The 20,473-nt window shown below is 41.6% G+C and overlaps 1 protein-coding gene across 3 annotated transcripts in view; it reads left to right on the plus strand.

The window, feature by feature from the left end:
• FRMD3 (FERM domain containing 3) overlaps positions 1 to 20,473 on the plus strand; it is a 268,015-nt gene that overhangs the window by 217,349 nt on the left and 30,193 nt on the right. For all 3 annotated transcript variants that reach the window (XM_025049729.1, XM_025049730.1, XM_006916100.3), the window contains one exon: positions 2,644 to 2,768. In XM_025049729.1, the coding sequence (XP_024905497.1) occupies positions 2,644 to 2,768 (125 nt within the window). The remainder of the gene's footprint in view (positions 1 to 2,643; positions 2,769 to 20,473) is intronic.

Genomic DNA, 20,473 nt, shown 5'->3' on the forward strand with positions numbered 1-20,473 from the left:
CAGTTTATAGTTTCCCCCTTCTGGAATATTCTAAAGTCTCCTCAGGATATTACTGTATACAAGGACCCATAGGCCCCTTGAGACAATGCTTTGCATGCTCTTTCTTTTCCTTCCACTACCCCCTTTGACAGGTATATGAAAGCTGATTGAGTTCATATCCTCAGGATGCTTCTCTGGTCCTCCATTCTTTACCACCATCTCCCAAATCTCTAACAATATGGGGAAGAATTAGTTTAAAGTAACGACACAAAGCAAGTTCTGGGAAAACAAGGCTTGTGCCTGTCTTGGTCATCTCCATGTCCCCTAACACCTAACCCAGGTGCTGGGCAAATAGTAGATCAGTACATATTTGTTGAATGAATGCCTGAACTAAGAGTGTGGGGTGACAACAGCACCTCTGTGATTTTCTGAGACCTGAGATCTGTCCAAGGTGCTGCTCTGGGGCCCTCGACCTCTCAAGAGGCAGCACTGTGATCAGAGCCATGGCAATGTGAGACACTTCCAGTAGCAATTTCTTGTTTCCTGCCTAGTAGCCAGTTGCATGGTAGGAAACTTTTTTCTTGAACAATTATTTTTGAATTATTTTGAATTCTTCGATATGGCTTTCAAAAGTGAGAGTATAGTAATGAGCTCTCTTTCTCTGGTGGTGTTTGGAGATGACCGACCGTTAATCTAGAATGGTGATGATAAGGCTTCAATTAGCTATCTATTCTCACACCTGAGATTCTACTTTCCAAAGAATCACAAGTTCCTGGACTACTTCTTATGTTGAGATGGGTCTATCTAGAGAGAGAGAGACACAGAGAGACTGAGATCACTGTCTTGGGATTTTTCCTTTTTTTAAAAAAAAGAAAAGACACAAACTCTCATGTTAGTTCACTGGTCTTTGCTGATGACAAGAACCCCATGTATGGCCCTCTGGGCTGGCTACTTGGTGAGAATCACCTGCCCATCCGAGAGGCCTGGTGAGCCCAGGGCTACCTGAGCATAGCAGCCACCACCAGGGGACACCCAGAGGTAATATCTGTACCTGAAATGAGCACCTGTTTAGAAGTCACGAATGGGTTCTAATCTTGGCTGTGTTGTTTACCAGCTTTGTAGTCTTGGATAAGTCACTAAACTTTTCAGATCATCAGTTTTTTTATTCATTTATAAAACAAAATTTGTAATTTACTTTGTCCAACTTCTAGGTTTTGTTGAGGACTAAAATAAAGTGGTTTAAAAATTATAAGGGGCCATACAAATGTGAAGTCATGATTTTATTATAATTGTCTCTCATCCAAGCCATAGAAGCTGACAGTCTGTCCCGATAGAGCTTCTGATAACAGGCCAGTGGCATCTCCTTTCATTCCAAGGAGTGGTGAAGGCACTCTGTGAGCCTCATTTTAGTCACTGTGTTTTATGCCATCAGTTTTTGGAGCCAATCTTAGAATATACTTGTAGTTCCTAAAGGAAACCTTTCTTTCTCACTAGAGTTCTTAATGACAGTTTCATTTGGAAACTGCTTTATGCCAGGTGTACACACATGTGTGGACTGCAGAGTGGGCCAGTTATTTTAGCATAGTCAGCTGATGGGCGGATTGGGAGAGAGGAGAAACATGGCACCCATGGCAATTATGTCAAGACAGGATTACATTCAGTTTCAAACCTGAAAATTCCTCAGGGTGCTGCACGAGGAGCCGTAAAGCAGACAAGCCCTTAAGGTGCTTATTAAGTTGGGGCTGATTATGATTAGTACAACCATAATTACAGAGAGACAGAGGTGACAAATGCAGTGAGCTGCAAAAGAAGAGAGAGTCATGTGAACAGAGAATGAGAGAGTATGTGTTCGTGAGTGCCATGAGGCCAATCCAAGAGGGGAAGGAGACATTTGACTCCATCTTTGAAGGATCAGTTGGTTTTGATTTTGACAGGAAACCTGGGGCGGGGAGCAGGGTGCTTAGACACCAATCAGAGGCACCCACTCCTTGTCATCAGGGTAAGCAGCTGCTCCAGTGCAGCAGGCCCTGTATATGGGCTTCCCAGCTGTTAGCCAATAGTCTTGATAAGACACCCGCATGGTTTCCTGGACATCTGCTGTTTGTCACAGCCACTGACACATGCGCATGCTCCTTTTAAAAGAAGAAAGCCGAACTGGGTTCTGTGGCTGGTTGGTGAGTGGGGTGTGAATTGGAATGGGGGTATTAAACATTGATATTAAACTTTGGACATCCAGTGACACAAAGATAGCTTATAGCTATAGAATATCTGTGTCATCTGTCTGATAGAGGTTTTGTTTGTTTGTTTGTTTGTTTTTGAGTCTTGGTTAAATTACTTTGAGCCATGCCCTTCTTTTACTTTTCTGTTTGTCTAGTTCAGTGATACCCACACCTCCCATGTCTTTTTCAAATGTCTGTTGTCACGTGCATGCCCAAATCTGATGACATATGGGAAAACACATGTTCTTTCACTGTATTGCATTAGGATACACAGACATTTTTTTCAGGACCTTAAAGATAAAAAGGGCTATGTGTCTTGAGTGTTATGCCATATTTACCACTGGCCTAACCCACCATGGGAGTCTAGAGGCTGTTCCCAGCCTGGATAGCCTACTGCGATATTCCTAATAGAAACTGACTCTATCTGGCTTGTGTCTGTTTTCAGAGCCAACATTACCCAGAGCCGCAGTTCCCACTCCTTGAACAAACAGCTCATCATTAACATGGAACCCCTGCAACCCCTGCTGCCTTCCCCCAATGAGCAGGAAGAGGACCTTCCTCTGGGTGAGGGTAAGTACACTGCCTTCCAGAGGCCACTGCTGGAGGCTTGCCCTGAAGGAATGAGCGAGGCACAAATCCTGGGTAGGTTGGTAATGGTTGAGATGGAGGTTGGAGTGAGCCATAAACTGTGGTTTTGGTAAATAAGCTTATTTTCACTGGAAGACGGCATTATATTGAGCATTCTATCAGTTTCTCCTGGAAAGAGTTCACTGGTACAAAGTGTTCCTAAAATTACATGTTAAAGCAGTAATGGTGTTAGACTCTCACTGTCCAGTAGGGTAGCCATTAGCTATATATGGCTATTTAAAACTAAGTTTAAATTAGTTAAAATTAAGAATTCAGTTTCTCAGCCACATCAGCCAAATTTCTAATGCTTGATAGTCACATGTGGCTGATGGCTTCCATCTTAGACAGCTCAGATGAACATTTCCATCATTGCAGAAAGTTCTATTGGATGGTGATGTTTTTGACTATAACCACAATGAAATTAGTGGTTATAAAGAATCCTTCACAAGTATGTCTATGCTGGTCATCCCCTTTCTGTCTCAGTATTTCTCCAGCCTCTTGTTTCCTTTTCCATAAGTCCTTGTCTGACAGTTTTGATCTAAGCTAAAACATATGAAGTCTACTTCAACCCACAAGTTGTTATATTTTTAAAAACTATAATATACGTGCTTCTAAGCTTCCTTTTTTTGTGTGCTTTTAAGGACTTGACTTACTTACTTGGAAATAAGCTCATCACACTTGGTTGCTGCAGATAGACAGTGTGGCAAATCTCGCGCTCTTATTAATTTCAAAGTAAATTAAAAACAATTCTTCTGTATTTGTGAGTCTGTTTTTGATTAGTTTGTTCTTTTTGTTTCTTAGATTCCACATATAAGTGAAATCGTATGGTATTTATTTTTCTCTGGCTGACTTATTTCACTCAGCATAATAACCTCTAGGTCCATCCATGTTGTTGCAAATGGTAGGATTTCATTTTAAACAAAACAAATACTATGTATCAGGCTCTGTCCTAGGTACCGTATTATATAAATTAAAAAAAATTCACCCCAAATAGTTATTGGAACCCTGAACACAACCATAACATGTTTTTTCTTTATGTGATTTTGGTTTCATTATTTAAAATCCAGATACTGGGCAGTTTCAAGGGGACAGGTCACTCTGTCCCAAAAAGATCACTTTCACCTGCAACTTCAAGTCAAGAATTTCTTGCATTAAAGAAAACTTTTCAGGCCATAATAAGAATGTGACTTGGACGCAAATATCCTTGGGGGAGTGGTAGCAACTAATTCACATTGAGAGAATTTTAGTAAATATTTTCCTTTAAAAAAGTTTATATGGTTAGAAGGAGAACTGGGCACCTGGATGCCAAAAATACCATTTGCGGAGGGAAAGCGTGCAAAATCCAGAGGAGAGGGCCTCAGAAGACACCTTTATCCTCAGCTGGGCCACAAAATGATGCTATTAAGAACAGACATGTTATAAGTAATGGCCTTTACTCTGCCTTAACAGTTGACTCTGTAAGCTCTATGCTAAATTAATTTTAGGGTCTTGGGTCTCTGTTCCTTGTCTACATTTTTCAGCACCTTGTCTGTTTTTGTATGCTTTTCAAGTGAAATAAAGCAGCTTTCAGTTCTGATCATTAATAGTTTCTGGGCTTTCTCCAAAATGCCTAGAATATTGGTTTGAGTGGAAATCACTTTTTCTGGAGATCGCGATTATCCTGAGGTTGCCTAGAAAAGAGGACGGGAGAAAGAACCATCCAAGCTTGTGACTGTGCCTTGTCTGTGAAACCCAGATAGGACTAAAAGTTGGAAGACCAAACAGATTGAACAGTTACCATGGGAAGTCTGGAAGCCAGGTCACTGTTGCTCCAGGTGCCCCCCAGGTTTGAAGGGGAGCTTGGACAAGATTTAACATGACAACTATGTGAAAAAAAGATATATACCTTATAATTAACAGCAATAAAAATGAAAATTTTCATGACCTATAGAATCCATAAGCCACTTTTTCATTGTTTCCAGTGATTTTATAGAAGAATCTTACATTCTTTCATCAGCTCTAAAGTTAAACTGATAGGTCTTTCTCTTAAAAAGTCCAAAATAGCTTTATAAATTTCTAATAAAACTATTTCTTTTTCTAAAAAATCCATCTCCTTATGCCACAGGCTTATGGGATATCTTTGTGGGTTTTGAAGCTCAGGTAAATCATAACAACTTCCAGGATCTAGAATCAACTTAAAAGGAAGAGAAGTACAAACGATAGCATTGTTAAATGTCCAGTTGAGAGAATGAATTTCCAAATCTAGAGAAGAGAGCAAAGTCATCTTAGGCACCATGGAATTTCAAGTTCTGATTCCCACAGTGAACCTGGCTCTGTGTTCTTGACACCATTATCTATCTGTTGGTTACTGTCTGAGAGTCAGATTCTGCTCTGAGTATCTTATCTTCGGATGTCAGACAGTGGGATTTAGACATTCCATAGAGATGAGTACTTATTTTATAGATTTATATTTCTCTGATACATAAAGAGAAGAGAGGCAGAGGATAGTATACCTTTAAACAATGATGTTTCCACTTTTGTGGATAGGCTCTGTTTCTGGACGTATACAGTGTGACAAATTTTGTTTTATCCTTAGGTTTTGATATTTTAGTACTTTTTTTTGTCTGATCAAGAGCAGAGTTGAAAGAGGCTGGGAATTCATTCATTCTTTATAACAAACATGACAAAGACAAGGTATACAACTGGTAGACCATACTTAGTGTGTGCAAGTTGCTGTGGCCTACAAAGGTGAAGACACTCTCTTCCCTGGAGGCTCACAGCATGTTGGGGAGACTGCAGTGGGATCACAGAGGTTCTGCCTTTGCTAATTGAATTGCGTGCTCACTTTTCTGCATGTCTCATGAGACATCAGTACCTCAAGCTGCCTGGAGAACGTCTGTTCTCTTTTAGTCTCACTAGAGTATCTTACATAAAAATGGTGAGCAAAGGAATGAATGGATGAGACTTACAGGTAGAAAGAGCTGTGGGTGGGCTGGTCCACCTGCATTGGTTCCTTGTGTGGCTTTGGGGAGGAAGAGTCAGTGGAACAGTGAAAGGTGAAGCAGAAAATTAGGAAAGAGCCAGATCATGATGGTGTCTTGTGACTTACTGGAGAGTTTAGACTTTAACCTGATGGCAATTGGGAGGCACTGGAGGATTTCAAGCACAGAAATGACCTGATCATTTGTGCTGTGTAAAGGGCAGATGAGATGTTGGTTTGGCTGAAGCAGTTTTTCGACCTAAGCATTATCGACTTTTTGAGCTTTATAATTCTTCGTTGGGGGCTGGCTCATGCATTGTACAGTGTTTAGCAACACCCCTGACTTTTATCCAGTAAATGCCAGTAGTACCCTATCAGTCTTACAACCAAAAATGTCTCCACGTATTTCCAGCTGTCTCCTGGGGAACAAAATTGCTCCCTGGTTGAGAATTACTGGGTTGGAGACACAGAGACCACACAGGAACCATTGCACGAGCTCAGAGAATAGATAAATAAGGGCTGAACTGAGGCAGTGAGACTGGGACTAGGGCGGAGGCAGGGGATTCAAGCTAAGAGACTGCAGAGATGTGGAGATGGGGTCACTGATTACAAGGCAGATATGCAGTCTGTGGAGGTTCTCCTGTCCAGGTTCTACCCTTATGTCCCAGACTTTCACTGAGAGTGAAAAGACTTCGACCTCTTTAAAGATGAGACACTTGAGACACAGAAAGTTTTAAATCAGCACCACTCAGAGTCAGTAGCAAAACTGATTTTGTTTAGATATAGGAAATATCTGTTTTGTTTAGTTAGGTACTGTATATTGCCTCCCTGGGTTTCAAACATGGAGTGAAGGAGACTTGGACATCACTGCTCACCTTTGATGTCGCTGTTCCCAATCTCTACATAGTGACTCATATTCTTGTTTGGGGGAGTTACAAATCGCACATTTTGAAATTGGATCCATAAACAGGTCCAGGTTGGCAGCATGACTCCTATTTAAAGAGTTGTCTGATTAGGACTTTAAAAAAAAAAAATCAGGCTGGGAGAATAAAGGTCTTATCATTCTTGACCCTTAGAGATTCCATCTCTGTGAGGTCATGAGAACGTCCTGGCACCCTGTCTCACAATGGGTGCCGTAGTGGTGGCATCTCTGCTGCTGCCATGACTCTCTGGGGTCACCACCACTCATTCGTCTGACAAACTTTTTCTGTTACTCCTAGAACTTCAAGTTTCTCAAAGACAGCTGGGCAGACCATGCTTGCCCAGATTAGCCCAGCGGCATTCTGGGAGAACATGTGACCCCATTCGCCCACACGACAGCTGGAGGATTAGCTCTGAAGTTGGCTATGTCTCAGCAGGGAAAATACAAAATCAGTTTCTAGGCACCACTAGGCAACGGGAAAGTTTTCAGCATTACCCTCAAGTGGCTCAGTTACAGGATCTGAGAATATTAGTGCTGTGTAAAACTTTAGATGAGACTGGCAAACCATTTGAAAAGTGCCACTTAGAGCTTCTGAAAGTTACAGGAGAGGAAAAAATTGAAGGTGGGAATTGTTCTGGGTGAAAATGACATTTTAAAGTGTCATTAATCTGAATGGCTTCACATGCAAAATGGAGTAGGGTATCTGTAGTCTAGACAGCAAAAGGCTTGCATGTTTTATTGGTGGAGTATATTTTTCATTATGGAAAGATGCTGCATTATGGTAGAGAAGAATGAAATTAATCATATGACACTTGGTAGCTGGCAGTTAATTGGCATTCACTGAAGATCATCTTGTCTACCAGAACAATGGCACAGGCTGGCAGAATTAAACAGGCAGGATACCATGCTTTCTTCCCCTTGGTAGACAAAACTAAATAAGAGTTGAAAATGTTCAACACTCTCCTCCTGGCAAAACAAAAGCACAGTGGACACAGAAGAATTTCTGTAAAGGAGCGTCTTGGGGATGGCAATGCGGTTGCATGGAGCTGCATTTGCATATGATTGAGAACATGTCTATATCACAGAAAGATGGAAATTAAGGAGGATGATAAAACTCTTCCAAGCCACCCTTTAGTACTCTCCCTGTAGATGTTTGCGTGTGTTTGTGCACGTGTTATGTGAGTGCATGTGTTTGTCATAGACGTGATTCTCTGTGTGTGTGGGAAGAGCAGTGGGGGTGCTTAAAGGTTTGTTTACAGCAGAGGTCCCCAACCCTTGGTCTACAGACTGGTACTGGTCAGTGGCCTGTTAGGAACCAGACTGCAGAGCAGGAGGAGAGTGGCAAGTGAGCGAGTGAAGAGTGAAGCTTCTTCTGTATTTGCAGCCGCTCCCCAGCGCTAGCATCACTGCCTCAGCTCCATCTCAGATCATCAGGCATTAGATTCTCATAGGAGCACTGGTCCCTGGTGCCAAAAAGGTTGGAGACCACTGGTTTACAGTGCTTGGCCCTAACTATAGACAGCTTAAAGTGGCATCATTGAAATTCTAGAAAGTCTGTATATGAAGCTATGAAGGCATTTTTGAGCCTATAAAAAGAGTATTGCCTTCATCCACCAAGCATGCCATACTCTTGACCCCACCCACTGTACACCCCAACACATCACAGGCGACCTGTAGGGCTAACTGCATTTTCTCACGTGAGGGTCTCTCGATGTCATACCAGGTAGAGCCTCTCATATACTACACAGTTGCTCCAATCCCATCACTGAAGAAGTCTCTAAGATCCCAAGGCTGTAATGTTTACACTGATTCTGAATTCCTGTGCCCACTCTCCTCCCTCTTTCTTCCCTGTCATTTTCCCCTATGTGCTGAGTCATTTCTTCCCTTGGGCTCAGGCTATGTCACGGCACACATTAGGAGCGATGCACTGGTCTTTTTGACACTTCTTTTATGTTCTATCAAACTGTAGGAGTTGTTAATAAGTCCCATGGAACCACATTCCCCTTGCATTACTGTTAGCTGGTAACGGCAGACCAATTAACTCCAGCTCTAATTGTAGTTATCCCTGCCATGGGGTTTGTATTTTCTTATTATAAAGCATATTTATCATCTAGAAAATTTAGAAAGTACGAAAAAAACATAAATAAGCAGAAAAAAACATCACTTTCCAGATTATCCCACCTCCTGGAAGCAATCAGTGTTAGCAATTTTCTTTGCTGTGCATTTCAATGCCTTTGCGATCATCCTGTGTGTACCACTTTTAAAATCCTGGCTTTGTTTGCTTAATGTTGAAAACATATCATAAAGTGAACTGTAGTTCAACAAAGATTGGGAACATATTTAATGCAAATGCAGACACATGGGTTAATATCCTGAATTAGAAGAGACTCATACAAAGCTCCATTTTAAACAGCATTTTAGCACTGCATACATTTGGCTCTCCTGAACTTTTTTATTTAATAGCACCCACAGTCTCCCCATGCTGACAGGAGTCCAGCGGTGTGGAACTTGCTCCCCAAGAGCCAGGAGCCTCCATGGAGCGGAGGACAGCTCCTGGTTTTACTTATAACTGCAGTATCAGATTAGCAGAGTCAAAATTCAGAATCCATGATCCCATCTATTCTGGAAGAAAAGAACCACAGTTTGGGTCCACAGCTCTTCTAGGGTAGGAGATGCCAAGGTCAACTGGGGAGAGGGTGTGATGAGCTAAAGGCTTGAGTGAGTTCTGAAAATTCAAGTTCGTAATGTTTGTAAACTCGTCAAAGCATTGTACTCTTTTTGTGCTTTTCTTTAGAGTTCATTTCATCTTTGAGACTTTGGTTTCTGGTATTTACTGACAACTTAAGTACTCTTATGAAGTTTGTATCACTTGAAAGAGATCTTTGAAATTTTAAGTATTTTACACTGCTGTAAAGAAGCTAAATGCTTTGTTCCTGATGCAATTTAAGTACATTTTATTTGGCAAGGATTTTGTATTTTACATCATCAGATGTTAACAGTGTGTCATTGTAGTTCTGTAGTTGGCTAATTCCCATAAATTATTCATTTTATGGAATAGAGTATTCCTCTGTAAATATAGCAGTGTTTCAAGTCACTGCTCTGTGTCTGCATTTGCACCTTGGACAAGTGAAGAAATAGAAACTCTGGTCTAGGCTTCTCCACCAGGCAGCTGGGTGAACATAGACAAGATGTTCCACCTTTTGGAGCCTCATATTCCTCGTCTATAATAAGAAAATTGGACTTAAGCACCACTCAAAGGCTTTCTGCTATAAACTCTGATTCTTTCGCTGAATGTCAAGGTCAGACTCCAGGACTGTGCCTTGAGGTCTTCTAAAATGAGAATGGGAACGTGGGATCAGGAATACCTTTCATAGCTTTTGAGAGTTAGAAGGAATGTCCTGGATATTCTAGTACAGGAATTGGTGAACTATGGCCTGTGGCTGCCTCCACCTTGTTTTTTTGTTTGTTTGTTTGTTTGTTTTTTCTCTCTAGCCTAAGAGCTAAAGGTTACATTTTAAATGATTATATATAAGTACCTACATAATATCCTCGATTTTACCTCTTGGCCTGCAGAGCCTCACATTTACTATCTGGGCCTTTCCAAGAAAGGTTTGTCGATCTCTGATCCAGCACATTCCTCAGGATTCTATAAATGAGAAAGCTCAGAGATGAGAGGCAATTTGCCTGAAGTTACATAGCTGGATAAGTCTGGGGTGGGAATCAGGTCCTGGTTCTCAAACTCCTGGCCCAGGTATCTTCAAACACATCTAAAACGGCTCACCTCCTTCTTGCTAAAACAGAATCAGTAACTAGGGAACAGCATTTATTTTTCAATTATATGAAATGAAGTCTCAAAAGAAATGACTTATATAAATGTAGAGAATCTGCGATTCAGTGGGAAGGGCTGAATCTGGGCAGCGTTCAAGCCTTTGGTCTTCAATCTTAGCAGGCCAGGATCTAGTGACTCCTTGGAGACTTGCCACACACTGGATAATGTCCCCTCACCTCGGAGTGAGTGGTGAGAAGGCTGTGGACAGTGTGCCCCCAACCCCCCAAAAAATCCTCGTAGAGCCTGCTGCAGGGAAACACAGAAAGGCTCGCTGCCCTCTGGGAATCACGTTCTGATTTCAAAGCTGAATTCATTAAATAAGGAACGGCTCTCTCCAGGCCTAGTTCTAATTACTCATAGTCTGTGTTAAGGATCTTTGTCTAATTAGTGAAAGTAATTCAGTGTGGAACTTCCCAAATCACCGCTCCTGCTCAGGTCGGCACTTTGCTGCTGTACGTCAGTATTAGTAATTAATTGCTTTAAAGGATGCAGCCGGGGTGAAAAAAATGTCAGTCAAATGTCCCGTGAAGTAATCCAGTCACAGTCCTTGAGGGCTGGGCAGTGAGCCAGGGGAGAACAGAAGCATGAACAGCCGTGACAGCCAGAGCATGGTCTGCGACGGGAAAGACATTGTGCTTGGCACTTAGACAAGTAAACACTCCCACCACATCCCTAAGAAGCTGCAGGAGAGGGAAAGTGAAAATATTACTAAACCATTGCCATTAGAAAGCAGAAGCTATAATTTTCTGAATCCCACAGTCAGCATGGGATTCTGTTTTCTAGTGTTTTTGTTAGTGGCTTGGTAGTGTTAAGTAAATGTTCTTTGTGATACCCAGACTTACAGGGAGGCGGGATCTTACAGAATCTCCTTCCCACCCGCTCTTCTGTTAAGACCCAGTGCCAAGTATGTGGAAGAAACTATTGAGCAGGGTGTACTAGGTCCACTCTTTTGAGTACACTCCTAATGGTAGGTCTGTGGCAGTGTGGGCAGGGTTCAAAAAAGAGGCTTGGTCAGTTGGCACAGGCTGGATATTGGGGGTATCCATGGGGGTGCACATCCAATGCCATCTACAGAGGGGTGTGACCTCCCACTTAGTCTGGCCGATGGTGAATTGGAGGCCCTGCAGCCGTGACTTCCAGAGTGAGGCATGTGTGTGGTGGGCTTATATAATGTCCCACTGGGTTTAGAGGAGAAACTATGTAGACTTCTACTGGTATTTCACCTTTATCACCTCATAAAATTTCTATTGTGTAGGTTTCATAATGGTCATAATATATGACAGCACGTGTCTAGTTTATAAATAAATATGCATTTATTCATAAGTATGAGCAAACTCTCCCCACCCACAAATTTTGGATACAACTGATCTTATAGATAAGTCAACAAAAAAAGAAAAGGGCGGGGCGTGTTTTTGAAACTCTGAAATCCCTGTTCGTGCCAAAATTTCAGATTCCTAAAATAGATGTGTGATCTGTTTGCTCTAGTTACGGTGGTGACATGCCATTTACATGCTTTTAGTCTTTCACCCTGGAGAGCCAGGATGAGTCACCTAAGCAGAGTTTGGAGTTTACCAAGCTATTTGGTAGGTGCTGTGTCACTCTCGCTGAAGTGTATTGTGGTTCTGAGTCCACAGCTTACATGCGGGGGCGGGGCTGAGTCCACTTTCGGAATGGATACATGACACACCTTTGGGGGGATTCTCTGGTCGTAGGAGAAGCATTAGATAGAGAGAGAGGGCTGGGGCTCATTCATTCATTCACTTGATAAACATTTACTTGGCACATGCTGAGCACTGACATTACTAGGATTTTATTTCTTCTTTCCTAAAACAAGGTGAGATGATTTCTAAGTTTCCTCTCCACTCTGACTATTCTTTAGTAATTCTTTCTCCAAATTACTGCTTTTTTTCAATACATGCTTTTCATTAGTACCTTGGAAAACAAAAGGTATAGACAACTTCTTTTGAAATGTTTTTAATGACACAGTAAACGTGTGGTGTAATGATCTATAAAAGCAGGTTAAGTTTTTTCCCATTATTATTATTTTTTCTTTTTTCCCCTAACCCTAACCCTAACCTTAACCCTTAACCGTAACCTTAACCCTTAGCCCTTAACCTTAACCCTAAGGTTTTTTCCTTAGGGTTACAAAATTCCAGCATAAAACTGAAATTAATTGCAGCTAGCATAAAAGGGAATATAAAGTGAATGTTTCCCCCTACTTGAAAGAGCCCTCATATTCTTTAACATTTTCTCTTAGAAGTCCAATTTGAAACTTTTTAAAACCCCAAAACTCCACTGTGGCATAGGAAAGTGAAAATGAGCAGATGCTTTGACTGAAAGAAAAGTAAATAGGGTTTTCAGGATGATCCACTTGATAATCTAAACATAGACTAGATTTTGCTATTAAAGGAAGGATTATCCATATTCAAAAACTGGAGCAGCCCTTGTGACCTATGTCAGACCCTGCCTGAGCCCCTCTGCCACAGCTGCACAATTTGGCCCCTAAATACTAGCTCGGCCACACCCCTGACTCTAGGACCAAACCTGCCCTTACCTGGGAGGGAACTAAGCCACAGCCCAGCCCTCGCCTCAGGCTCCTAGTCTTGCTCTCTTTCTTGCTCTGTCCTATCTTTTTCTGGTCCTCATGCCAGCCTTGTTTCTTTTCCCAAGTCTCTCTCTGCTCTAGTGGTGTCTCTGGGATTCAACTTGCCCAGGACCTTGAGGCCCCTTTGCCTGGGGCTGGGCCAGGCACCTGACCCCTACTCTGTGTCTGGTGCCTTGCCCTGCTCTGCTGATTGACAGCCTGCGTAGATCTGTCTTGAGTCTCCTGGGGCCATATTCTGTTCCTTCCCAGTGCAGACTGTTTTATAGCACTTGCTCCATCCAGAATAGAGGAGTCTGGTTTTAAATGCCCATTTTCTCCCATTAAACTTCTCCCACCGCTCAATGATCATAAGATTCTTAATTGTCAAATCCTGTTCACTGTAACTTTTAAATACATCCCAGAATCATTGCCACTGTAGCACCCCAGCTGCAGTCACTCTTCTCTGTGTCCTGGATGCTCTGCCCCTATCTGCTTCTGTTCCTATCTCCCTCCTCTAACCACATGTCCCACACAGTAGCCAGGGTGAATTTTTTATACTCAGATCCAGTTATAATAAAATCTAAGCCCCTCACTCTGGCCTATGAGGCCCTGGTGCTTTGCCTCCTGCCCACCCTTAGAGCATTTCCTACCGTCCTCCTCTTGAATCTCCATGTTCCCACCACACTGGTCTTCTCATTCTCTCTTGAATATGCCGAGCTCATTGCCACTGCAGGGCCTTTGCATGAGCTGTTTCAGCTACCTGGAAAGGCCTTTCCTCTGGTATTTATTTGCAGGCCTGTTTCTTTAAGTCTTAACTCAACTTTCATCTCCTTGGGAAGTCTTCCCTAAATGCCCAATCTGAGTAGTTCTCCCATCCTACCTATTTGTTGTCTCTCATGCCATCACCCTGGTTGATTTTTGTCAGAGCACTTGGCACTGTTGAGCACTTTCTAATTTATTTATGTGTCTTCCTGTTTGTTGACTGTCTCACTTGACAAAAATATCAGCTTCACGAGAGCAGAGACTTTACCCGTTTCACCCCCACATTATCCCTAGTGCTTAGAGATGTTTTGACACACAGCCAGAGCTAAATTAATACTTGCCAAATTAGTGAACAATGAATGAATGAATGTATAAATTCTAAGTGCTGGCAGGACAGCCTTTGCTTATATAAGAGAAAACATATAAGGGGAATATTCTCCTGGCATTAGGGTTTACCAGAAGCCATTTTGTTTCATTTTTAATTTGAAATCAAAAGCTATATGATAGTCATTGTAGAAAATTTGGAAAAAATAGAAACCAAAATTAAATTTAAAAAATATCTGCTATCTCTTATGTTCAAACTGTAGTACGAATGTGTATAATCCATCTATATAGTTTTAACAAATATTGCATTACATTAGAGATACTATTTTGTGATCTGCTTTTTCACTTATTAATAGAGCATGAGCATTTCCCCATGACATTAAATATTCTTCCACAATTTTAGTTTTAATGGACATACATTATTTCATCACATAAATATGTAAAAATATCTCTCACCCTCCCCACCTCCCACCAAATTATATATAAGAATGTCTCTTATTGTAGCCTTAAAACTGGGTATAACAGTTCTTCAACATCTTTGATAATTTGAAAGGCAAAACTTAAGAGTAGCTGGACATTGTTCTGGCATTTATTGGCCATTTGTGTTTCTCATTTCGAGCATGCAACTAGAGTGTATATGAGAGGCCCTTGGCTGGTGTGTTGAGTGGAAGAATTGGGTTCTCCTACCTCTAGCTTCTTGATTACTTAGCAGCAACACAAGGAGTCTGCATTTCCAGAAGAGCCTGGCATTTTCCACAAGGAGATACAGATGCCCTCTTTCTTAATACCATTTGGAAAGCTGTTGGGAAATATGGAGAAAAAAATTAGAGCCCCATTCATTAATGTAGCTCAATTTAATTTCCTTTACTCAGAGAAAAATGGTTTATCTGTAATGGTGACTTGTGCCTGGAGGGAGTGAAATAATAAAGCAGAGGGGATGGAAAAACAAATTTATCCTGTATAGGGACAAAGGAAATAGATACTTGGTTGAGAGTATTAAACACAGATCAAAAGAGGCTATTCTAATTAGAGCCAGTAAGAACAGCATTGTCACCCATTTCTTCTTCTAGGGAAACTTCTGGGTATATTGGCATCTGATAGAACTGCACTGTCAATGGATTGCCTAAGACATTGACATCAGGGAATTTTTAAGCCCTAGGTTCAACCAGGATAGAGAAAACACTTTATTTATATGGAAGGAAGAATCTGAATTATAGATAACCTTGGTCAGTGAGATGGCTTAAATTCTACTCCAAGGGAATTTTTGATGCTGGTTTCTGAAGAATGCATTGCAGTTATAAAACTCCTAGTCCCCATCCAACTTCTGTGGGAGATTTTTAGCCAGTTCCTCCATGGAGAACTGTGGAAAATTTTCCTTCATGGTCCTGCCACCTCTACAGTGAGGTCACCTATAGGTATTCAGTCCCTATCTTTATTCGCAGGGTTTTAGGAGTGCCTTTAGTGAGTGAGTACAGGTGTCTCTTATAGTAGATAAATCAGAGGGGATGGACAGTTACGTTGTTGCTGCACAGTCTATGGGTGGCTCGTTGGGTAATGACTCCCATGAGGCTTCTTGGTGCTGTCCGTGGATGGCACACGATCCTTGGAGGCTGGGATCTCTTATCTCGCCCTCTCCTGTGGCCCCTTTAATTCTCCTTTTATTCAGAGTGTGGATTCTTTTCTTCAGGCTGTAAGAGAGAGAGGTCTTTCTGTCTTGGAGTAATGGTTTGTGAAATTAATGGTCAAGTATTCATGGTTATTGTTTTTTGTTATTGTTGTTGGATGAGTTAAGTTTGCTCTAGGGGGATGAAGAAAAGGCCACCAGGAATTTTGTGACTATAGGTGAAAAGGGAAGCCCATTGATTAATATTTCAAAATGTTACCTTATCACAACTGGAAGACAGTAAAGCTTATTCTTCACTGGCGTTTGGAAAGAGATAAGGCAGCAAAGTGGAGAGACCACTGAACTTGGAATAAGAAGATCAGGATTTTAGGCGCAGTGTTTTCACTGATGAGGATGATCTTGACCTCCTCTCTTTCTCCACACAGTGTTCAGTCCTATGGTGCCACCCTATTCTTTCAGCGCTCATTGGCCACCTCTACCTGGAGGCCATACAACAGCTCCCATCTAACACATCAAACTTAATGGGTTTACAACTACGCTCAGACTCTCATCCTTTCCCTAACATGAATCCCACTCTGACTTAGTTAATGACATGACTATCTATGCAACTTCCCCAGCCAGAGACCTGGAGGCCATCCTTGTCTTGTTACCCTTCCTCATTCCTCACATCCTCTTAGCCACCAGAGTCTTATCAAGTCCATCTCAGAAGCAACTCTGATGTTTGACCCAGTTCTTCAGCCTGTGGCTGCAACTTCATTTCAGGTCCCCTCTTCTCTTTCTTGGAACATTCCAATATCGTCCTTATTGATCTCCCTATAACCCATCCTCTAAACTCCTGCTAGAACTACTGCCCTTGTTCAAAGTAGTTCCTAGAACCTTCTCCATTGACTGTGGAGGAGAGTCCAGCCCTGCAAGTGTTCATGGCTCCTGACAATCTGGCCCTTGCTTACCTCTCCAGCCTTATGCCCACCTTTATCCTGCCTGACCCTCTCATCATTCTCTGTACAGCTTCCGTCTCCAGCCCTGTATGCCCATGCTGATCCCTCTCTACAGGCTGGTTCCTTTGCTTGGGCTGCTCTTTCAACTTCTCTTTGCTCTACCAGGTAATCCCATCCTGATTTCTCAAGTGGCTCCTCCTCTATGATTTATTTCCTGGCTCTGAAGACAGTACTAATAGTTTCCTTCTCTTTCATCCTTGCATTTATTTTTTCCAGCTTTATTGAGATATAATTGACATATAACACTGAAAAATTTTAAGGTATACGATATGTAGATTTGATACATTTATGTTTGTTGAGATATAATTGATATATAACACTGAAAAGGTTTAAGGTATACGATATGTAGATTTGATACATTTATATATTGCAAAATGATTATCACCATAGTATTAGTTAATATCTGCATCACATCACATAATTACCTTTTTTTTTTTTTTTGGTGATAAGAACATTTAAGATCTACTCTTTTAGCAACATTTAAATATATAATAGTGTATTATTAGTGTATAATCACCATACTGTGCATTAGATTTCCTGGAACTTGCTAATCTTATAACTGGAGGTTTGTACCCTTTGACCAACATCCCCCCATTTCTGCCACCCCCCAGGCTTGGTAGCCACTACTCTACTCTCCATTTTCCTGGAGACTCTGCTGCTTGTGCTTGATTTTTAAAACTCTTTCTAACTACTCGTATACACGTCTGATCTAGGTAGCTGCCCACTTTCAGTATGGCATCTGGTACTTGCTCAGTAAAGGATGGACAGTTGAAGGGAAGAGGGGCCATTCTGGTTGACTTTTCTGGTCCTGACTCTAAGCCCTAAAATTAAATATAAGTCCTGTGTTATGTTGAAAGATACAAGACTCAGAGTTCTAATTTGCTTGAGAACTCAAAATGAGTACAATGCCCATTTGTAATGTGTTAGACTTTTTATATCATTCGAAAATAACTAGTGGGTTTTTTATATTCTTTGTTCTCACTTTATTTTTAAGCATTTAAACATTATTCTATTGGAGCAGATTATGATCATTTTAAAGATTTTGTGCAGAAATCCTGTAGTCATTTTTTTGAGGGTGGGGCAGGGAGCTAAATCCATTTTTCAGAAGAGAGAGAGGCAGTGACTCAACAGAAACATTTATCTTGAGTCACAAACATGCTTTAAACCTTTATTTCTTACCCAAAGCTGACTTCATGAAATGATACGCTCTTTTCCTTTTGTAAAGAAGATGAGGCAGGGGTGGGAGTGTGGAGGGGTGGGGGGGTCAGGAAAACAGAAGGAACCACGAAGTGCCGGGGGCTCTGAGCTCTAAGCAGGCCTTGTGATCTGCAGCCCCCAGAAGACCCATTCATGGCCGCTCTGGTTGGCAGATGAGATTTGGAAAGAGAAACCGAGATTCCCATTTCCTTATAAATAAGAGTGTCTCATGCTCTTTCTCGGACTTTCATAGGGTTAGGCTTGTCCTGCCCCTCACCCCACTCAGGTTTTCCCCTCTCTTTGATTTGATCAATAGAATCTGGATTACTAGAATATTAAAAGAAAAAAAAAATACAGAAGACAAAGCATTAAGTGACATTCGCTTCAGAACTGACTGACTTCACTGCTTTTCTTCTAAAGCTCTAAAGAAGTTTCCAGCATTATTCTTCAGGACCTAATTGGGAAGTTTGTTTAAGCAAATGTTGTGTATCATTGTTCATCCTTAGATTTTCCAGGAAGTGTCCATGGGATCTATCTCTGTTAAGATCTGTGGCCATGAGAATTTATCACTAGGCTTTTGTTCTAAATTTACGAGCTAAAAGTTCCAAGAAGAGCCCCACTGGGTACGTTCGAATAAAGCTAACTGACGATTTCAAGAAGTGAGTAAAGTGAACAGATTTGTATTTTTAAAAATTCACTCTTTTATCTAGATGCTCTGAGATGACTGTGTATAAGAGGGTAGTAGAGGCTGCCTAGGAACCCATTGAGGTGGGGGGGCTAGGGAGGTGGCCAAGGAAGAATTAGGGGGTGGAACTGACAGAGCGGGTGACTGACTGGATAAAGGCCAAGGGCGGGGGAGGGGGAAATACTGTGTTTGGGGCGTATGATGTTCTTGGTAAGACTCTCCTGTATAGTCATAGGAGGTAGCTCTCATTCTTCAAGCCTCTGTTTTCTCATCTGTAAAATTTAAACATAACCTTAGTTAATAGGGTTGTTATGAGTATTAATTGACACATAACAGTATGAATGAATTATTTTTTATTATGAAAAAGACAAAGGCACTCTCAAAATTAAGATCAGGGTTCCTGACAGAATACATATGAAGTGCTAAGAACAAAGCCTGGCACATAAGAAGTGTTCAATAAGTATGACCTGTTATTACCATAAAGCTAAAATAATGAAGGCTCTGAAAGAAAGCCCCCGAACAGACACCACATATAAGCATTCAGTGTCAGATAAAGTATCTTCACATAACTGGACCTTTCTGTCTCCTTTTTGGATGTAGGGACTTTCCCCAACAGCTCCATCTGAAGCTTTACCTCCACACCCTGCTCCTGCCAACTTACCAATGATCATAACACCCTTCCATTTCCTTCATAGTACAACATTATCTTGTTTATTTGTTACTTGTTGCACATCTTTATCCCCCTCTGGGCTGGGACTGAGACCTTATCAGGCTTGCACTCAGCTGTGATCCGAGAGTCTGGGCCAGCACTCAGCACACGAAGATGTTCAGGGAGTATTTATCGGATGAATGAAGGACTGGCCACCCAGTTCGTAAATTGGCTCACCTGGACTCGTCGTGGAGCATCTTCTAGAGCCGCCCACTGTGAGTGCTCTGTCAGAGGAGGTGGGAGGTGGAGAGTATGGGCAAACTGAGGCTTGCTCAGAAATTGGTAAAAGGCACTCAGAAAGTCAGGCCCTAAAGAAAAAATTCAGTTTTTAGATGTTTCCTTCAGAACATCACACTTAGGATATATAGAGCGACGTATTGGTATCTTAGGCTGCAAAGTTAAAATTTTATACTCAATTATTGGCATTTCTAGGCCTCACCAACTTGTAAATATTTTAAGTATATTTGCACTCCACTTAAAGCTTCTGAAGTTCTGGTAAGAAACAGAATGAAAGTCAACAGCAGTTTTCTCTGGGCTGTTGCATTTTGAGAGACTGCTGGGATCTCCTTCACCCACTTCCTAACTAGTGGTAGTTCTCAACTTTCCTACACTGTGAAGGCTGTATTGTTAAAAAAAAAAAAAAAGAAAAAAAAAATATATATAAAATTTATATACACACACACACAAATATATACACACACATAATAATAAATGTTAATAACAACAACATCCTAAGATTTATTTTCAAGATATTGACACTGAAAAGTTGGAACAAAAATAGCCAGGGATAGGAGTCAGGGAGGCAGGTCGTGAGAGCAGAGCAGTGTCTGGCTGTCTTCTTCCCTGACACTCTGTCTCGGTTTTTCTGTCTGTTTAGAAACAATCACTGGCAGCCTGAGCAGACAGAGGGCCCTGCCAGACTCTGCCCCTCTTTCTCTCTGGCATGGCTCACATCAGCTGCCTATTTAGGGATGCCACACTTATCAGTGTATGGGATGGTCAAGAACACAGATGGATGAGCCCTCATGCCAAAATGTTCTGCGGCCAGAGTTCCT

The sequence above is a fragment of the Pteropus alecto genome, unplaced genomic scaffold (assembly GCF_000325575.1).
Source record: "Pteropus alecto unplaced genomic scaffold, ASM32557v1 scaffold206, whole genome shotgun sequence".
Taxonomy (NCBI): domain Eukaryota; kingdom Metazoa; phylum Chordata; class Mammalia; order Chiroptera; family Pteropodidae; genus Pteropus; species Pteropus alecto.